Here is a 21,640-nt window from a genome sequence, read left to right on the forward strand (position 1 = left end):
GAGAGGATCTCGAGATTTAATCTCATAAAAACCGAGACCTTCCAGAAACTAAATTTTCTAGATTAGAGAGTTTTAGAATGTAGTCCTAGAGGGTCCAAGAAGCTTTAGTTTGCCATGACCACCTAGAAGATGGGAATTCTCAGGTATTAGACCTTTGGAAATGTGGTACTTCCAGTGGCCAATATTAGAAATAATAACTATAAATTAAAAGTAATTTAACGTTACATATTTGAAATTTAAAAAAATAATTTTTAAGGAGATAAAGTGAATGACAATATATAAATAATATTTAATTGTCTATGAGACACAAGTTGATTTAGCCTATTTGGCCAGTTATTCTTAACGTCTATAGTGCGTTTGTACTGGTTACAATATATAAATAGTTGAAGCTATCTTCTATAGTTTTAAGACCAAGTGGGTGGCCAGAGAAGACAACAGGATAACGTTGTCTTACACTGCAGCGTACACGATGAGCATTCAGTAACCTGCAGCGCTTGTTAAATTATCGCTTTTTATACATATAACATAACATTATTTGATATTAGCTAATTTTGTTATGCGTGTTTTGATTTACAAGTTGTTATGTTACTGGTATGAATCGTTCCTAAAGAAAGACTTCACCTTTACCTATATCAATAAAAATGTTTACAAAATCTTCTGCAAAGTTCTAAAATATTTTTCAGAAAAGAGTTTTTTAGGTGTACGACTTTCCCAGGGTATCAATGAGAGTTTCACCGAGATATTAAAATAAGATTTGTTTATTATTTTTAGTAGCATTCAAAAGAGAAGCATCTAAAATCTTTCAATCCATCTTATTAATACCTCTTATTGCCTTTGTATGGTAAGGAGATTATTTAGCGACTACGGAGGCCACCATGACTCGACTGCGGAGTTGTCGATGAATGGTCAATCAGCAATCTTGGGTGACCTTGGCTCGAACCGTCGTCGTCAGCTGACCGCTCATAATTCATTACACCATTGACAGCTCCGGTAAAATTGCAAGCACAACCTTAGACTGTATCATAATATGATTTACCTACTAGCATAATTCTGAATACTTAAGTTAACTGCAAGCCCCAAACGTATTAGGAAACTAATGTACAATATGAACTACATAATAATCCTACATTTTATAGAAACAACCAATACTACTAAATGGCACCCCCTTAGACATTTAACACCTATTTTTCATTGTCCACTTTACTTTTATCCATTCATATTGTATACCCGTTGATATTATTGAAAATATAAATAAGTAAACAACTGTAGTCGTCAGTACTGCAGCACTTTAATTTCAAAGAATTACTAGAAAATTCTTAGTTTCACTAGTTAAATATTGTTGTCCACTCAAAATTAAAAATAAATTTTCCTTTGAATAGACTACACAGCCATTGTTATCCACATCATAAATGTGTAGCAAGTCATTGCTCTATATATGAAGCGTATTATTACAAGTTTGGATTGGTAATCGTTTAATGATATGTAACATGATTGACTATCTCAGCGTTTAGATAAATCCTATTCTGAAAGTTATATGATTTTTCTTTCAAATAAATCCTCTTTTTGCGATTGTTTAAATATTGTGCTGTATAACATGACTAATTAGTTTGCTCAATGTCTGGTTGAGAAGTAGCGTTAAATTTTAGTCTATCGCAAAGACCCCTTCGGAGGGATAGACATCATTTCCCCGAACTGTTCACTCACTTATCCAAATATTACAATATTTTATTAAGAAAATCCAATAATATCATACGTTGAACGGAAATCACGAATAGGAATGTTGGAAATTATGTGCGTTTCGATGAATTTATTCGCTTTATAACGTAGTGGTGGACCAACGGAATTAAAATTGGAAGAAGATATTTAAATTTACAAAAATAAATAGGGCGATACTTAAAAAGATGTATAACAAGTAAATTGTAAAGTAAACCTTTGAAAATATTTGAAAAAAATTTAACCCTGATACCAATCATGTCAGAAACTTCGTAATATTGAGATCAAAAGGCTTTAAAATAATAAGCCAAAGCAAACCGTACGTATCTGTGAGAAAGCCACATTTGTGTTAAAAACTCATTTAAACTCTTGGGTAAACATTTCTCCTGAGGTTTAACCTGAGTGAGTTCTGATAACCAATCACTAATGGGTGGATACTTCAGATTTACCAGGAAAACCTGACACCTTCACGACCAGTTACGGAGATAAACCTTGCATGCATTTACACTTTAACTAACTTTAATGTAATTATCCTTATTAAGGTTAATACAAAACATTACTAAAATGTTTCTACTTAGGCAGGCTTAAATAAATCAACTCTCAGTATTTTACAATGCATTTTAACTTGATGACATGTGTTGTAGGGGATATAATATTACACATTTAACTAAGAGGAAATGGCATGTTATTAAGTAAATGATACATTCTTCACAAAATATAGAAAGGTTAAATTTACAATGTGCACAAGCACATTGTAACTCTCCGTGCTAATGTACGGTTTGCCACAAAGTCAAACTCAGCAGTATGCATTTGTTTGCGTTTTAATGTTTCACTTTAAGACCCTTATTTTTGTTCACCTATTCTATTTTTTCAGAGGTCTTTAAATTATAAAAGTCTTTCAGTAATTGATGTTAAGACGCTTAGACTCCTCAAAAATATGTTTATCTTTGTGTCTTTTCAATGGAAAATATTTCTGTAAATAGATGTTTCCTTCCGTAGAAACACATCATATTGGAAAATACTTATTATTCACTATTACTCTGAAAACCAGATGTTTTTATTTAAAGAGACGTGCTAGTTGGACGTGTTTTGAAACGAGTTTCGTATTCTACAAACAAGCATCGAACGTAAGGGTTAAAGTGAAGTTCAGGAGGTCAATCTTAAGAGATGTTCGTCTTCCATTAGTTTCACAGCCAGCGAAAGAAGTTAACAAAGTTTTCGGTTCTGGAAGTTCCTTTAACACTGAAAGAGGTGTCACTAACTCAGAGCACCCTGGAATATTTATTCGAAAAGACCGTCTTCAGTAGTACACGTATAAAGAAGGCTCACCAACTCGCAGTGCTTCTTGTATTGGACTTTAAGAGATTAATAACCCAGAAGTGAATTCTCTAAGAACAAGAAATCCCCCGGAATTTATACCATCTATAACAGAAAAGACTTGAAGGAAGATCTGGATCATACCAGCCCTTATTTTGAATGACCAATCTAGTACTGTTTACTAGTCTCGTGGAATCCTCGTCAATAATAAGTAGAGTAAAATCAGTCTTCAATACTAATGCACTCCGTTATTTTTCATTCAACCATAATATAAAATGTCTTTTAAAACTATATTTGTTATGTTTTGAATTTCTTTCCCATTCCTATCGGTTTTTATGCCATTTGCTTTAAATGTTTAAAAATACGTCCTTTTTAAACTGTAAATAATAATATTTTTCTTTTTTCCTAAATTTAGATCGTAGCAAGAAATAAAAACGTGCTAAATTACAACACTAACATACGTAAGTTGGTAAATACTTTGGCTATAGAAAGATACAGTCATTTTAGATAATCTTGTCAAAATAGCATTCTTCCACTCTTAAATTGTTTTTTTAGAACGCAATTTGCTAGTGCTTCATTTAACAAATGGTTCTTTTGTTTTATAACTTAAAGATTGTAACTTATTTATAAGATAAATATACTTTAAGGAAACAATTATATAACACGTTTATTATAAGATCATTAGAATATTGAAAATGTTATAAATATGAGGCAAATGTTTTCAGGGCACACAGTATTATTAGTTTGATTTTTTGAAACGGTAGAAAATTCACAGTATGTGTTTATGTGTAAAAGTGTATGCAAGTATATACTTTAATCATAAATTAAAATTTGTTAGATTTTAATGTGTGTTGTTGATGTATTTATGGATTGACAGGTGATTTTAGTGCTGTACCTATGGAAATGTAAACTAAATATGTTTTTTTAATTTATTCAGTACAAGTGATAAGAAATAATAAATAAAGGAGTTAATTATGCCGTAGTCAAAAACATGAAATTGTTGGTAGGAACGTTTATGCAGAATATACTGCAATATGCAGCTGGATAAGACACTGAAAGTTACCTGGTGGAAAACTTGGAGAGCGGCCCCATGTTTACCATGAGTTCTTCACTTCAGCATACCTCAGAAATTCCTTGAAATATAACTGAAGAAGTGTCCTTTACATCGGAGAAACAAAACAGAATAAAAAACTGCTTTTTCCAATAACAGTCATAGAATAAATCATACATGTACACAAATCTGTTTAAGAAAATACAGGAAATATTAGAAGGTTCAAGTTCATAAAAATTTTTTGGTACATAGTAAACTGGATTAAAACATGCATAGAATGTTAAAATGTGTTTACCATTGGAAATTGATGAAGTAAACAGATGATCATTGGTGATGTAAACTCAATGTGTGTCTTATATCAAGCATTGAGATACTCCCAACGAACTAAGTCGTTGGATACTCCAGATTTGACGAACTTAAAACTGTTCAGTTTGCACTCTTTTGAGTGAATAAAATTTGGTAGTGAGACATGACTGAAATGAACGTAAGATTGTTTCTAAGGAACACAGAATGGTGAACCCAAACTTCACATTGTTTGAAGAATTTTGAGTATGATAAAAAGTCAATTATTTCCTGAATTTAATGAGATTTGAGTACATGTAAACTTTAAACCCCTAGGCATAATGGCATTACAGGGAAACACCTAGCAGTAGCAGTAAGAAAGTTCGGTGTATAAATTGTAAACTTAAAATGTATGTTCTAGAATCATCAGATACCTTCTATTCTCAATGGTATTAACCTTTTGTAACTTAAACAGGTTTTAAAAGTGTGCACACATGAGTACATTATTAAATTAAAGGCTTTCTAGACGTTATAATCCTCCTTTATAATTGCAATGTCTTTAAATCATAGATCTGGGATAAAATCTATAAAGTTTATGAACTGTCACGAGCTACCCTCACCGTTTCTATACAGTTCAGCAAAATACAGAAATATTTCAGAAGAGGACTCTGTTTTCTAGCCGGTTGTTATCAGATACACGGAAAATTCTCTTAGCTAAGTCTCTCGACGAATGAATGAATTGATTTTTTTCAAATAATTTACAACTATACATAAACATAAAAAAATACACGTTATAACTTTAATGATAGTAAAGGAACAAATGCCAATAACCAAACACGGTTATTGTAGTAAATTATTGTTTTATCTGTCTGAGTGGAAGGTTGCTCTAAGGAAATAGGTCTACGTAGCCTGTGCGAAGACCCGAGTTGCTCAAGGTAAAAACAATAATTGCAACATTTATTTCCAAGAGGATGATATTTAACTATTATTGATTTGAATTTTGAATTTTCAAGTTTACATAGTTAGCCTCTGATACAGTAAAGTTAAACATTATGTTATTTATAAATTGTTTTACATAAACATTGGTGCGAATACAAATTTAAAAAAGGTGCAGGATGAAAATATTAGTAGTTTGTAGATTTCAAGAAATGGTACGTTGCCTTTATACATATGAAATACTTTTAACAGTGTCAATTTCAAAAGTGTGTGGAAAAAGGCAAGTAGTCAATCTGAGATTTCTTAACTGTAAAAAAGGCTGTAAATAATATGTATGTGTCCTTTAAGCTTAAGAACCGAGACACCGTCACTGCACGGAGCGGATCCGCCGCTCATTTTAGTCACATAGCGTACGAGATCGTAACAGTGTGAAAAACGTATTCAGTGAACAAGACGCGCACCAGTGGCATCCTACCGGCACCAATAGCACTCGCTAAATTATGGCCTACCGCAGCAAAAAAGTGTCAAATTCGTTAGCCCCACGTTTATACAAATTAAATCAAAAGTGAAAAGAATGTCCGAAAAATGTTTATCCATAGGTGAAAGGTTTGTATTATTTACCTTCCCAGATAATTCTCTTATTATTTTCAAAACAAATGTAAATAATGATGCACAAGCTATTAAATTAAATAATTTATATAGAGCCTCGGATGACAGTATTGTAGGAAATAAGTTTTACCTTGAAGTAACTAAAAAAATATTATATTGTACCTCATATACATGAGGCTAAACATTTTGGTGGTATAATTTTAAAATATTACATCTCTGAATAACGTTAGTGTATTATTTTAAAGAAAATCAGTAAAGTATCACTAGATTTTTTCAAACTATTGATACATAATTATTATTATATAACTTTGCTCTATTCATTTCATAACCGTTATCAGGGGCTATCAGTAAAAAGGTTGAACAATATTGTCTCCTTGACCGCATGATACTACGACAAAGAACTAATCTATAAAATTAAAATTTGAATTTAGCTATATTTTATACATAAGTAATATCGAGATAAGAGAAAACTTATCACACGGAAACTATCAGTAAAATAAAAAAACTACTTGTATAATGTAGGTTCATTACACATGTCATGGGTTTAGGTTATCAGACAATTTAAATGATAAAGTTATTCGTCAAGTAGACATACATTTCTCTGACACGAACTTATTACTTTCCTGGCGTGAAACTGCGGCTCCCTGGCCACTTTCTCCAGGCCCTCGCCGCAGGCCAGATCCCCTCTCTTCCCGCCGACAACTGTTGATATAATTACATTGCGAGGGGCCTCAGTCATAGTGGAGTGCGCGACACTCGGTGCGCGTGTGTCTGTCGTTCTAGCGGTCTCGACGTGTTGGTGGTGTTAATGAATTAAATTAATATAAAGTGCTATTCTAATTCAACGAATTAACGGTTGGCTTTAATGTTACATTATTAGTTAGACAGCTTTAGAGCACACTAAATAATGGTCATGTTTTTCCCACCTAAGATTAGGTTTTAGAAGGTAAAGAAAGGTACAATAGTTTTGGCAAACCTTCTAAAAATGTATGTGCATAGGAATTTAAAATGTTTATTTAATTGAATGTTTTATTAATTAGATATTGAAACAAAATTTTATTGTAGTATATCAAAAAATTCTGCTTAATATAAAATAATAAGTTAAAAATAAATGTTTGTTTTAGAAGTGCACGTTAAGAGTTTTGTTTTGGTGATCAGATGCAGAATGCAGATGATTTAAAATAAAATCATACGATATCTGGCTGGATTTTTACACTACAAATACAGACTCATCTAATAAAGCTTATTTATTAAAAGTACAAATTTATAACTTTGGATTGTTAAATTACACCTGCAGAGTTTTATTTCGTAGCTATGTGGGTTAATAATCTAACCCAACGTTTTAGTCTCATAACTGGTCATCTTTCATTTAACAGAAATTCATTTTTTTGTGACAATTAACTTATTTGCATTTATTGTATTAGAGCATTTAAAATGTATTTTTACTACGACAATTGTTTAGCACATTTAAGCTCTTAATGGAACTATAGTGATGTATTTGAAATTATAGATCTCTTTGTAGTTGAACGTTTGTTGAGGGAATGCATGTTTTAATATATTTATATTGCAGTCTGTTAAAGATATTTTGGAGAGGTAAAACATTAATTCAAACTCTACTGGTTAATGTGATCGTGATTACATTACCTATCATACGGATGTATTATATTTGTATACACTTATAAGAAAGCAATTTCATTATTGGCACCATAAAGTCACTTATTAAATATTTTACTTAATTCAATGTGGTTTAAATCGCGTGACATGTGGAATATTTTTAACATGAAATTGAAATTTAGAATGATTAAGTTTTTAAAATGTTATAATATATAAACTATATACTTTCTTTTTGAAAAATACTTTACGAACCTATGTTAATTTCTCAATGAAATTTAAAGAATTAATAAGATTTAGCTTAAAAGTGCGTAGAAATGAAGATTAATAACTTAAAAGTTGGATGTTAACCACGTCTACAAATTAAGAGGAAAATTGTTTTTTGATTTATACACATGGAAGGGGGAAAACCTATTTGCTTAACCATGTATATTTGTACTTGTTTATTTAGAATATATAACTTTTATGGCTTATTGCAAATAAACAACGACTTGTTATGTTGTAATCTTGTAATAAATCATTGTTTATTTGCAATAAACTGTTAAATTGATATATTCTAAAACTTCACCACCGAATCAAAATGTCTAAAATACGAGTAAAAGTTTTAGGAACTGGTATACACCAGGTTACTTTATTAAACACGCTTTTAAACAGGAAAGTGACAATAAAACAATCAGACCACTTTTACGAATCCCCTAGCAATATTAAACACGTGCTCATAGCGGTTTGATTTTATAAATAATTGTAGTTTACTTATAGCAAATTAAATAATCATTAATGAGTCACCAGAGTATTCCTCAACACTTGAACAAAGAGTTTGTCTGTGAGTTATACTCACAGTACAATCACTACCGTCTCGGTTATCGGCATTACTCAAAGACACCTTTGTACATTGAGTAATGCATTGTAACTATTGATAATTCGTTACTCTATACGCTGATATGGAGCCAATTTTGGCTTCCGCTCTGAAATCTGTATCTGGGTGATAGCTTAATGTAAAAGGGTCAAGGTAGGCCAGTCATATTCGCTTGACCCGGGAGCGAACCAGTTTGAATGAATAGAATTGATTGTGTGCTAAACATAATACATTTCTTATCTGTAAAACTTTAAATTTGTTAAGAAAACACGTCTTCCTCTACTAAATAGACTTGTGTGACGAACCATGTTGTAACCGTAACCAATACGACAGGATATCACATATGCAAATTATCAAAATTTCATCAATTTAATAAATATTAAGTTATGAATAGTTAATTAAAAATCATTTTCAAAGGCATTTTAAACAATTCAGTTAGAAATATAGATTTTACTTACGTTATGAAGAGCCAGCAGATAAAATTCACGCCACACCTAAAAATATAATGTTATTATTTAAATTAAAATATCTATATGCAGGGTGTTCAGAAAAACGTGTAAAAAGTTTCTGTGGCTAATAATACCCATAGTTTCAAAACAAAATTTTCCTTTAAGTGAAGGTCAAGTGATGAGGTTTTTAGCCACTAGCCGCCATTGTATTTAAAAAATTATACAAAAGAACTAATGCTGCCACAAACAAAATATCTTTGGACAAAGGGTTTAATATATATGAGAAAATAATAAAAAATAAAGTTGTCATTTGTTTTAATATAGAAATAATTAAATTGGCCCCTGCTAACATATTTAATTTTTGATCAGAGCAACAAACGTTTGATCAGTTGAAAGGCATCAGCTGTTTTGACATGAGTGTCGGTTCCAGCTTGTGCACACATACCTTTACAGTGGTTGCTTATGAGTTGACGTACTTAGTTGAAAAAGGAACCGTCAAAATTGTAATAAAAAATTTCAAAATACTTTTTATCTTGTAAATTTTTTATAAGAATACAAATATTTTGTTATTTGACTTTCAAAATGCACCATTTTGTTAATATTAAAATGAATAACCTTATTTTACAATATTTTCTCTTATTTATTAAAATCTATGTGTAAAGTTTGGTATCTATAGTTTTACTAGTTCAAGGAATACTGTAGTAATTCGTTATAAAAATACAGTTCATATGTGATTTCATTAAAATTATCATAACGAATACCAAAGTTTAATCCAGTAAAATATTGCTTTACAAATGATACTTTCATTTGGCTATAAAGTAACATTTTGAAATATTTAAAACTCAGATTAGAATTATTTTTTGTTTGAATCTATGAATCGTACTTGCATATAACATGAACGTTATTCTTGAATATTGTGCATAACTTGTTTGTTATAAATAAAAATGTGTTTTTTGCATAACAATACTCCTATATTATACACACAATATGCTTTTAATTCACAAAATTAAATTAAGATCGCTTAAAAATGAGAATATAGAACTCCAATTGTAAAATTATGTACAGTTAAAACAATTTTAAATTTGTGTTCATTTAGCTACATCTATTTTAAAAAGTAATGTTCAATTTTTTCATTAATTAATTATCCAATTTTGTAAATAAGTGCCGACTCGTTAGTATAAATACATCTGTTTCAAATATTTTGAATTTGATGTTTTTCTATCAGATTTTGTGAAATTCTGGACAAGGAATATAATCGAGCAATCAATTTTAAATGAATCAACGTCTTAATTCAGTAATTAATACTTAATTTGAAACGAGACAATTATTTATGAAAACGATTGGGTACTGCGTGTTTATAAAACCTAACTAATAAACAAATATAAACATAAAAAGTGCAAATACAAACATAAGTACCCAAAACCTGCAGTACTTTTTTAACGGAACAGATTAAAAAATCTGTCGTCCCGTTTGTCTCAGGATCGTCCCGAGTCAAAGAGCAATTTTAACAAAACAGTTCTAGAATGTTCCGGGACCCCATGTATAATACAACACTGCTGTACACTTTAGGCTTGCTTAAATCGCTGATCAAAAGAACTAAAGCTCCACAAAAGGGACCTTTGTAATTGATTAATTAAATTAGCTAATTAAATGACACTGTGAGTTCAAAGAGTACGGCACAGAGGATGTAGACTTTCCTCTTAAAACAAGAGAAAACTGCTCATTATCATTTTAAAAATATTTGTGTTTGATTTATACGGATATCTCATACTTTATATCGGAATTTCACGGTGTTTACTGTAGTAAGGAAGGTCGCTGTTCACAATTATTATCACTGCAAACTAATTAGTATTCGTTGAGTACATTAACCAATAGAAGATATTGTATTCGTAATGAATGGCTAGATAAATGTTTTTGTAAAAATATATATTTTTCCACAATCTATGATTCTCTATTTTCATTGGTATTTTGGTTCAAATTGGTGCAATAAGTGAAAGTTTCGTAAATAGACCTGAAGGAACCACCGATCTACCTCTGTAAAATATCTTCTAATATATCCATTTATGCTTTTAGGTAAACACATTTTAAAGTAGGGTTGAACTTCAAAGGTGTGAACTAATTACCGTTATATTTGCCTCAAACATATATTAAAGTGTGATTAATATACATTTATAGACTATATAATAATATGTGTCGCTGTGAGAAATTTCTACAAGTGCAATTTATATTGGTTATAATACTCAATTTGGTGCTATGTGACTTCAAACTTCTCCTATTGCATACGAACGATATGCACTCGAGGTTTGAAGAGACAAATGCCCACTCGGGCCAGTGCCTCAAGGGGAAGTGTTACGGTGGTTTTGCGCGACTTAAGACGGCTGTGGATAAGATGAGAACCGAGGCCCGTGACCGAGGCATGAGCAGTATCTTTCTTAACGCAGGTGACACCTACCAGGGTTCTATTTATTACACCATGTTCAAATGGAAAGTCGTATCAGAGCTTCTCAACATGATGAACCTTGATGTCATGGTAAGATTTTGTAAGAATCTGTTTGATATATTTTTTATTTTAGTTCTAGTCATGGTAAAGCTATTGAGGATAGGGTTGATTCAGTGCGAATGTTGGATTTAGCTACAATTCACCTTCTGCTTAGTGCATTGTCTGAATCTGACACGCAGACTTGACTCCTGTCAATATGGACTCTACGTTGGCCTGAAGGGATACAGCAAAACCGACCCATAACTTGCTCGTGCAACTGGAAAGGTAATGAAAACACCACATCAACTAGATGACACTAAACTTCTGCTGAGAAACCAGACGGAGCGGTTGGTTAGTGGCTTGGGGTCTCAGATTGTGAAACGTTGCAACATAAAAACATCTAAGAACTCGCCGTTAGTATGTTTTGAATATTGAAGGCATGGTAAGTACTAAATAGTATTATCAAGGTACTTTGCTGTTTCCACCTCAATTGACACATCCAGACAGACATGAACTGCAGATTTGAGACCCTGCGCTAATCTTAATGTGAAATAGACCTAAACTCAACATCTGCATTAAACTGTGTTGTCTAATTGAATAAATACAAGTTAAATCAAAACTGTTCATATAAAATAAGGAATTGGTAAAATAACAGCGGAGTATATCATTACAGTAATTTCCATGAATCATGTGATATATGATATCACATGATACATGGAAATTTATTATTTGTTATAAACTAATACCTTTTTAATAATGTATAACACTTTTTTATGAAAAAGCGAAGTGATTGGTATTAACAATTCAAGAAACTAAAAAGATTAAAGGTGATACTAGCAATATTTTTAGTTTAATTATAAACTTTTATTCTCCTTTAGTCTTACACATTCGATTATTCTCAAACTGTAATTTCATAACTTAAAATGTGTTTACATTTTTAGGAAATATTAACTAAAGTACTCGGGAGGGAAGTTATATTTATAATTTAGCAGCAGAGTAAGCCTACACGTGCAGAGCATTTGTCTGAAGAATCTGGATTTGACATGACAATGGATCACTTGATTCCCAGCCACTTCGGTGTATTCTTAATACGGTACTTACATGAATTGTTAATAGAAATACGATCTGATATTAGAACTAATAACGAATAATGTAGGAAAATGTTGTTGTCATGACAGTAATTTTAATTAACGTCCATAATAATGTGCAGGCAAAGATGAGTGAATTACAATTCTCTGGCTGACTGGCTATAAAACAATAGACTGTAAACAGTATCTATAGCGTAACATGCGTCATGCAACACTGATATGACACTAAAACTAGTAATAGTTCTTATCAAAGTTAGACCGAAATAGTTTCTTCAACTCTGAAAACAGGTATGAGATTAAAATATGATTATAGTTCTCATCGAAGTTGGGCCAAAATAGTTCCTTTGGATTTCCTACGTCAGTACACCACAAAGTACATTTAAAGTGAGTTCCGTATCATTATTGTGTTGGAATAATTAAAACCTATAACCTTCCACAAAATGAACATGCATTTTTTTAAACTGTAGTAAATCAGTGATTAGTTTCATGCATAGTAATCAAAGCACTATACATCAATAAATATTGTTTGGAGCAAATGTGGTAGAAACTGTTAACGAGATTCTTGTTTACTTTCCTTTGATCTTGCTAGGCAATGTTTAGAAAGCATCTGCGTGTTTATATTATATCTACTACTGCTATTCATATCTGAATAAGATTCATAAACTTTATTACCAGTTGATTTCTTTTATCACTGCAATTGTTTTAATCCATGCCGATGAAAATTTACAAGAAGAATTGGTGCTTCTAGGATAGACTATCGCGGGTTGAATCCATCACTGCAAGTATTGTCAAACAATATCGTTGTTAAGAAGTTATATTTAAAACATGTTACAATAAACTTCTTTGACCAACAATACGTCTAGGACCTAATTAAATTTTATTCTTTTAATCCATCAATTGCTGGTCTCAATTATAAATTTGTAAAAACTCCATATAAAGTACATCTGTTCTCACATAAAAGTTAATCATTCCATACAGCAAGGTTGGGAGTTAGTAAATATTATAGGTTATACTAGAACATGTACAAGTACTTCCTTTTTTTTAAACAGCAGATTAAGTATATCGTGCTTGTATTTAGTAATCAATGCTACACTTGGCATTATTTTGAAAATAATAAAACTTTTCTTAACATCCGAGGCTATTAGATATATTTTACAAATGTTGTGGTAAAGTATCTTGTACTGCCTACTGATCTATTGTATAGTGATAAACAATAAGGACTTTTTAATACGGCTTATTACGAAAAGCATATTTTTTATTATTTCCCTCTTCTGCATTTCATTCATGTTTGCTTGTGTGTCCTTCAAGGCATGAAATGTGACAATTGACTAATACTGTAGTGAATGATTTGTAAACCAAGATTGTAGAACAACATGCTGTAATACTCCTCAATATCAGAAAAAAGTATTATTGGACACTCCACAAGGTATACTCAATTTATAAAGCCATGCAAAATTTATCATTCAAGGGTATTTCAAACTCTTAAGCTATTTAAAGCTTACTTAAAGCTATTTATTCAATTATGTAGTACTGTGATAACAGCTAATTTGGGAATATCTATATTCTGTGGTAAGAAATAGAATAAAATTTTATAATAAGTGTTCCGGAAATCATAGATTAAGAAGTACTCTGGTAACATGTTCTATATCCTGGACTTACATCGAAAGTCCGGTGTATTAAACCGTCTTTCCCAAAATAGACTAGAAAGCTCTGCTGCAAGAATTTGCCACTTCTAGGAATGACTGAAACAGTTCAATAATTGGATTTCCAGATCCATGCGGATTATTTACAGTGTTACGTCACACATTCTAACTTTGTCTTCGAGTTTGTATATTTAATGATAGAAATCGTGTGAAATTATCTTGCAATGACCTTGTAGGGATCTAAAAAACTTTTCTTGGTGAAGTAAATTGAGCTTACAAAATAGTTAAAACCTTTATTGCATTTTTAATTTTTTGGGGTAAATAAATTCACAAAACTTTATCTACAAAACAGTTTATATTTACAAAAATATGTCTCATAAATGGTTTTGACGAGTCGTTTGTGTCCCTTACATATATTATTAAGCTATTGTTTATTCCGTGTGAAGGTATTTGTTTTTGTGCACTTCAAAATGATAACATGCTTTTAGTTTAAAATCCTTTGGGCTATAATCATTCATTCTGGAACTATTAGGGTTTCATGAGAGAAGTAACATTACTCGCATATTTTAATATTCTAAAATTTACATATTTATTAAGCTGTTACTGCATGATGATAAAATTTGAAATCTACGATTTTTACATTTGTGTGTATCAAGATTGTCACAAAAAAATCATAATGGTTCGGTGTATTTTCTTATTTTAATACGACTGGCTATTATAGTATTTTAATAATTTTTTTATTTAAATGGATTTGATACCCGTCATTACTTTTAACAAATACTTCCAAAAGTTCTTCATTCTCAAGAAAATAGGCATATTAGAACCAGACACTATAATGCAGCACCTTATTCTACTGACAGGCCACATGTAAATATCATAAACTAATATCGAAGACTGAAAGGAAGACGTAGATGAGTACAAGGTATTCACAATATTAAATATTCTGCTGTATTGGCTCATTCAATATTTTAACCCCATATATACAGTTTTAAACCCATCTACGCTCTTATATTTGGTCGTACAAATATGACAAATGTCTCACTTTAAAAATATTAATAAGCGTTTTGCGATTTTTCAATATACTTATTGGTTATGTAGAAAAACAATTTGCATTTTATAATTTGATCTTTTATTGCGTTACAAGAAAGTTGAAAAATGGTTTGGATGCGTAGCAATCATATCTTTATAAAGAGATAATATGTGGTATTACTGGTATGGTATTGTTTAAATAATGCCAGATCTTACCACTTTTTGACGAATAATATGATATACGAGAGTTTACACGTGTATTGAGATAGAGTTCTCACAGTGCGTACCAATTACAAACTTGAGACTCCGTCGACAGTGAAGGATGGGAGACATGGTTGTAACAGATGAATGGAGGGCGTGTCTGTTGCCAGTTACGATCAGCTGTTCCTAAGTAAAAGCCGCTAATTAATCTGTCTAACTCCACATGTTAAATCGTCATATACTATCAGACTGCTAATGGCCTCTGTTAAAGCACGCAATGCTATAATTAGTTCATTAGCTACGAATGACAGCGTGGAACAGCTGATAGTATTATTATCAATGACCGAAATGGGCTCTATATACAGCCCATAGTTATATAGAGTCCCATAACGGTGGTTCCCATGAAAACAAAAACCCAAAATTAACTAATGTCCAAAACTGGTCTGTATTCCCCCATTATTGATTGTTTTGTTTCTAAGTGTTCATAAAAAACTTTCAATCTTTCAAGGATGGATTGAGTAAGTTCTTAACCTTTCTTGTAAATAATATTTGTGCTCTATTGGACAAAAAGACGCTTCAATGTTCTCTACATCTGTGTAGAACGGTAAGATAAACAATTAGAGCATGTTTTGTATCAAACATATATTTTTTATCTAAAAATGCTTATTCTGTTGTTGTTTTATTTTTGTATTTAAAAAGCAAAAAAATTGTTTATATATATATATATATATATATATATTGTATATTATCTTCTAAAAATATTGTTTTTATTTGTGGAGGTAAGATGATTTAAAATTTTAGAATTCTTCCCCTTTGTGTAGAAAAGTTTTTAAAGTACCCCTTGTTTTTTTCTAAAACGTATAAAATATTTCACAATTTATTTTTAAATCTTCTATTTGTATTAAAGGTAATAGCTCAGTCAATTAGAGACAAACGTTTATAAATTTGGTTTTCATTTTGTTATTACATTACAAATGTATACTTTCGAGTGCATTGGTAAAGACTAAGTTTTCCTAAACTTTAGTATTGGCAGTTGAACATTTTGGCCATTTTCAAAGTTTAAATGACTAAAAATGGTAATTACTACAATTAAACTTATAAACGATTAACTGAACAATTTTCATAACAAAAATATTTATCTGTAAAATGCATTACCTATTTAGGACATTTGTTCCATTCTGTCTTTTTATTTTAACACTTGAATCTAGCCTTATGTCTGAAATATTGGTTATATTTATGGAACTCTTTGCACGTGTGAAGGTACAATATAAGTAAAAAATCGACACGTGGAAAGTTTAAGTGTCTCACAAAGCTATTTGTTAGTTAATCATCAGGCTATTAACATTTACACTATTACATTTCCCAATACAAATCAATCTATTCAAAACACAAAAATAACATGCTTTTTATAACAAAATTTGCAGCGTTTAGTACGATTTAATTATATATGAAGATCAGAAAAGGAATTTTGATAATAGAAGAGCAAATATATACCTGGATCTGATGTAAAGTGGATAACTATTGATAAAGCAACTTATATACTACAAGATACGAGCAAATAATAATCAAGCTGTTAATTTAATGTCAACTACTGTCTAATGGGTTGACAAAAGTAACTTTTATGATTTAAAATATTCTTAAAATGGACTTGGTCAAACTTGCACCTACCACGTTATTTAAGGTGGTTGCATAATTCCCTATCACACTCATGATAAATTAAATTATGAACTTTAGTGTACTTTTTTCACAAATTATTTTATAGAAGTTTTGAAATACGTTTTATTTTAGCAGCAGGTTAAATTTTTCCCCCTAGATTTTGTCTTTCCAAATCATAAAATTATTTTCAAACATCGAAAATAATTTTTTTAAATAAATTTGTAAACCTTAATTTTTAATACAAAACCTAGGCCATAAAAACTTAATTGGCCATGAGCTAATATACACCAAAGCTATTAACAATTTTAAAACCCTACATCATACAATTTATGAGAAAATGTTCATTATGTATTACAAAAGTAAACTTTCGGAAAAAGAGGGATTTTTAAAACAAATTACCTATATTCAATATTGTTCTTTTTCAATATAAAAGAAATTTAGATTAATAAATCAATAGGAAACTAAACTTGTACGCAACTGTTAAGATATCTATTATTGTAACTGGGTGGTATAGAACTCGGATTTGAAGTTTTCCACAGACCAGACCTTTCGTGCTCTAAACAGGATATTATGATATGATAATGATAATGATGATGATAATAATGATAATGATAATAATATTTATTCCACATCTAAATATAAAACAACAAATTAAAATCAATTAGGAAGTTACGTTGCAACGTATTTACAAGTATAGCAGTGAGATTAGATAATAATAACATTCTAATTGAGTCCAATCTTTATCTCAATGTAAAGTCAATTGTTATCTGTGTTATCCTGGGTTATTTTATCATCTCATAAAATTAAAAACGTTTTAATAAAATATATGTAAATTTTTTCGTAATAAGCGTTCCAGTTTTATTTTATGATTGGTTAAGCATGACTTCCAAATTTTTGTGAAGATAATTTTAAAATTCGAATTACATAACAAATTAATCGTATTAATTTTTATCTAATTTACTTGTTTTTCGTAAAACTTTGCCTAAAATGGGAGTTACATTTTTAGACTATCTCAAAAAGTAGACACAATCAAACTAGAAACATCCCCCTAGTTTAACTTTTGTCCGACACTAGGCAAAATATTTTTAGGTCGTGTAGAAAAAAATATTCAAAACCTTTCTTACTTAGGCTCATACAGTTTCAGCCTGTTTTAAATATGCAACTGATAATTAATAAAATACTAATATTTTTTATATATTAAGGACGAAAAAGCATCCCTGAGAAAGAAAAAAACTCAATTTTTATGACAAGTGACCATTAGGTTACGGATTTAGTAGCATTCACGTTGGATTCAGTTCAATCGAACTACAAAAACTAATAAAACATGGATCATTGGAATCGTAAAACTTTTCCTTTTAAGTGAAGTTGATTGTTATTATAACTAAAATTAATAATATAACTCACAGATTCTAGTCATGAGAGTTTTTAAGATAAACTATTGTTCTCCAATAAGTTGCGGTTAACTGACAATAATGTAGGTTGCAGTAATGTTTCAGAAGTGGATGTTTGTGATGTCTGTGACAACAAAGCCCTGCAGGATGTAGTCATGGGACCTTTGTACTGTCACGGGCAGCACTTTGATAAACATCTGAGGTGTTTGTGTGGCAGGTGTGTTTTATTGTATTATATGTGTAGTTTTACAGAAACTTCTGTTTAAATGCAGTTAGTAACAGTTATATTATCTAAAGGTACACTTAACAAATTAAACACAAACATTTTCAAGTAGGATTTTCTGAAAGTTATTTGTGAAAAAGAAAAACTAAAGTTTAAAACTGAGTTATAAATAGGAGCTTGTTTAAAATCCAGTATTTTACAGTAGGCTATATAAACAGGTTTTAGTGTCTTAACAATGATTAATTGTAAAAAATACGATTATCTGTTAATATTAATTGGTTCAAATTTTAATTGCAAATCATCAGATTTTACAGAAGATTGCTTGTTTACAATTTTATAGCATTTTGAATTTAAAATCTAAGCTTACTTAGTGAAAAAATTTTGGATTTGAGATGAATTTTTATTATATTGTTTCTATTTATTATTATTTTATTTATATATTTATTTTTGTTTAGTTGTGTGGCCAGCAGTTAACTGGCGATCTCTCAAAACAAACATTACAGACCTAAACTTTACAAGTACTCAAACATGCAATTAACGTAGAAATATGAGTAGATAGATCTATGTTAATTTATTTTATATACATGATCAAAAAGAATAAAATAGTAATATTTCATTGTATTTATAAGAAATAAAATTGCTTAAGTACAACCTTATTCCTAAGTCATATTAATAATATCGCCCCTAAATACAAAGTTTATAACTTACTAGAATTATTGTATCTTTTGTAACATGTTAAGTAAAATAAAAATACGAGTTTTGTAATCGTACATAGCCCATATGAACATAAGATATAAATTTACATGCACGTTTATGTGTATTTTTTATGTTTAATTGCTCCATGAATTGAATTTTTGGTTACTAACACTATATTGCATAATTTTTCAAACTGTTCTGTATAAATTGAAAAGCTCTGATTTTTGTTAATGCGGAATAAGTGTCGAAGGTAATAACAAAATAGTTCTTACGGCTCTATTGAATAATTACAGTATTGCAATATTTTAACCGATTAATGAACTTCCATTTTTTTCTAACTAAAACCGATTAGACTAAAACGGAAAGTTCGAAATTGTTTTTATTGTGGTTTTTAAAAACTATATTAGCTTTAGTAACATCAAAACAAATTAGGGTAATTTCTATGGTTACGTTTTTAGTTGTGGAAGCCGTTTTGTTCATTTTACTCAACTGAGAGTTTGATATTTCACTGTGCTTTTGTATATTTTGTTACCTTTAATTGTTACCTTTATGGTAACTTAGAAAACATATTTCTCTTGAGCGTCCATTTTGAGGAAATTTCATATGGGGATTAAGTTCAGTCAAAAGTGCGCGGTACAGACACACTTAATGATGTATAAATTTGCATAGCATAATTAAATAATTATGATGAGTCACAAAAACGTACTTGCAACATTGGACTTGAGTCTTGATCGCTCACTTGGTATGCTTAATAAAAACACGCGAGCTTCCGTAGTTACTAACACTTTCCCGCGGCTTCGCCCGTAATTCCTCTGCATTGCATTACACCCAACATTCCATGTATTTTATAGCAAAGTCCAAACGATTTTAGTAACGCCGAACTATTTCAGATCAATCTGAAGAAGACCCAAAGAGTTCTTAGCTTTCTTAGTGAAAAGATCTATATAATATGATGAAGTCAAAAATGGACGCAATGTCCTTCGACGATTTGATGTAACTCAAATATTGCTGTATTGCATAGTGCTTCCACTTGCAGTTAACCGCGGCTTCGCACGCTATTTCGTAGGATTTTCACGTCTCATATACGAGGTAGTGATGGCATTTCAGTTTCGAGTGAGTTATATTTCAGTCAAAAAGTTCAGAAAGTCAGTCAAAAATATATTTTTATGACCATTGAAATGTTTTGTCAAGATTTATGAATTACTCCGGTCTTAGTTTTTTTGCCCCATAGTTGAGTTTTTCTTGCTGTCGGAACACACATATACTTATTTTGACTATAGAGAATATTTAGTTACATTTAGCAGAGTCTATCAATTAAAATTTCGCAACTTTAGAGACAAAGATTTTCGCAACGTTACATACCAGTGGGGCGTAGTCTGGAGCAATTTTCGAAATAATAAGAGGCCTTTATTCATATAAAGGACCCCTAAGAATGTTAAAAATTTCATTACAGTAGGTTGAATAGTTTAATCCCGAAATCAAAACAAACAAGCAAAGTGACTTTAGCATTTATAACATTATTAGGATACACATACGTATATATATATTTTTAGTTAATTTTTATCTGCTTAAAAACTTACAGGATGTATGTTAAGGACTGAGATATGGTTTGGAGTGCAATAGAAAATTTTACATAATCTTATCTATTAACCAAACAAACATAATTCGAATTTCAAATGTTTATTTACGTAAGTATTTGTAGATTGATATTGAAAGTTTCATAATATATAGTGCTCCCAACTCGTAGAGGATTAAAAAACACATTTTTTCTAAAGTAGGAAGAAGTAGGCTGCCGTGTACAAATACAAATGTCTGAATATAGGACATCGTGACCAAAAGACCATTACCATGATTTAACCTTGAGTTGCGTTATGAAACTGCATAACTCATGATATCTTAGCATATGGGTTTAGTACTACACGGTCGGTTAACAATCACATTCATAAACTAATGAGTTTGTTGATGAGTTGACACTTTCAGCTAGACACATGTCGAAAATTTTGTATCCAAAATAATCGCAATGATTGAGGTCACAGATTTATTTTTAAACATGTATGGTTTTTACGGTCAGCCCTGTACAAACGCTGCTTACAATCAGACCTAAAGTCGGATGATCTTGGAATCCGAAAGGATAAAAGGTTTACGCGTATTGGCAAGGAACCTCAAATTATTTCCAATGAAGAGAATCTTGGATGATATCGCGTAACCCGCTTGCTTGTACGATGTAAAGTATATGATCTCACTAAATATAGTGCCAGTTTAGTACGGAATTATTATATTAAGTTTCAGTTGTACATTGATTGGCCACTGTAAAAAAGTATAGATTATTATTAAAAAAAAGTACATACGTAATTTTATAGAGCCTTTGTAACTTATAATATTTAAATTTCTTAAATAACAAACATCCACA

At 30.5% G+C, this 21,640-nt stretch overlaps 1 protein-coding gene across 2 annotated transcripts in view; it reads left to right on the forward strand.

Annotated features, from left to right (window-relative positions):
- The first annotated feature begins 6,617 nt into the window (after positions 1 to 6,617).
- LOC124357120 (snake venom 5'-nucleotidase-like) overlaps positions 6,618 to 21,640 on the forward strand; it is a 58,799-nt gene continuing 43,776 nt past the window's right edge. Inside the window, exons 1-3 of one of the 2 annotated variants that reach the window (XM_046808590.1) lie at positions 6,618 to 6,763; positions 10,898 to 10,946; positions 11,005 to 11,354. In XM_046808590.1, coding sequence (XP_046664546.1) covers positions 11,013 to 11,354 — 342 coding nt within the window. In that variant the 5' untranslated portion in view covers positions 6,618 to 6,763; positions 10,898 to 10,946; positions 11,005 to 11,012. Of the gene's footprint in view, positions 6,764 to 6,835; positions 6,855 to 10,897; positions 10,947 to 11,004; positions 11,355 to 21,640 lie in introns of those variants that run through there. The other variant, XM_046808591.1, reaches the window with a different exon arrangement.

Source organism: Homalodisca vitripennis, chromosome 3 (assembly GCF_021130785.1).
Source record: "Homalodisca vitripennis isolate AUS2020 chromosome 3, UT_GWSS_2.1, whole genome shotgun sequence".
Lineage (NCBI taxonomy): Eukaryota > Metazoa > Arthropoda > Insecta > Hemiptera > Cicadellidae > Homalodisca > Homalodisca vitripennis.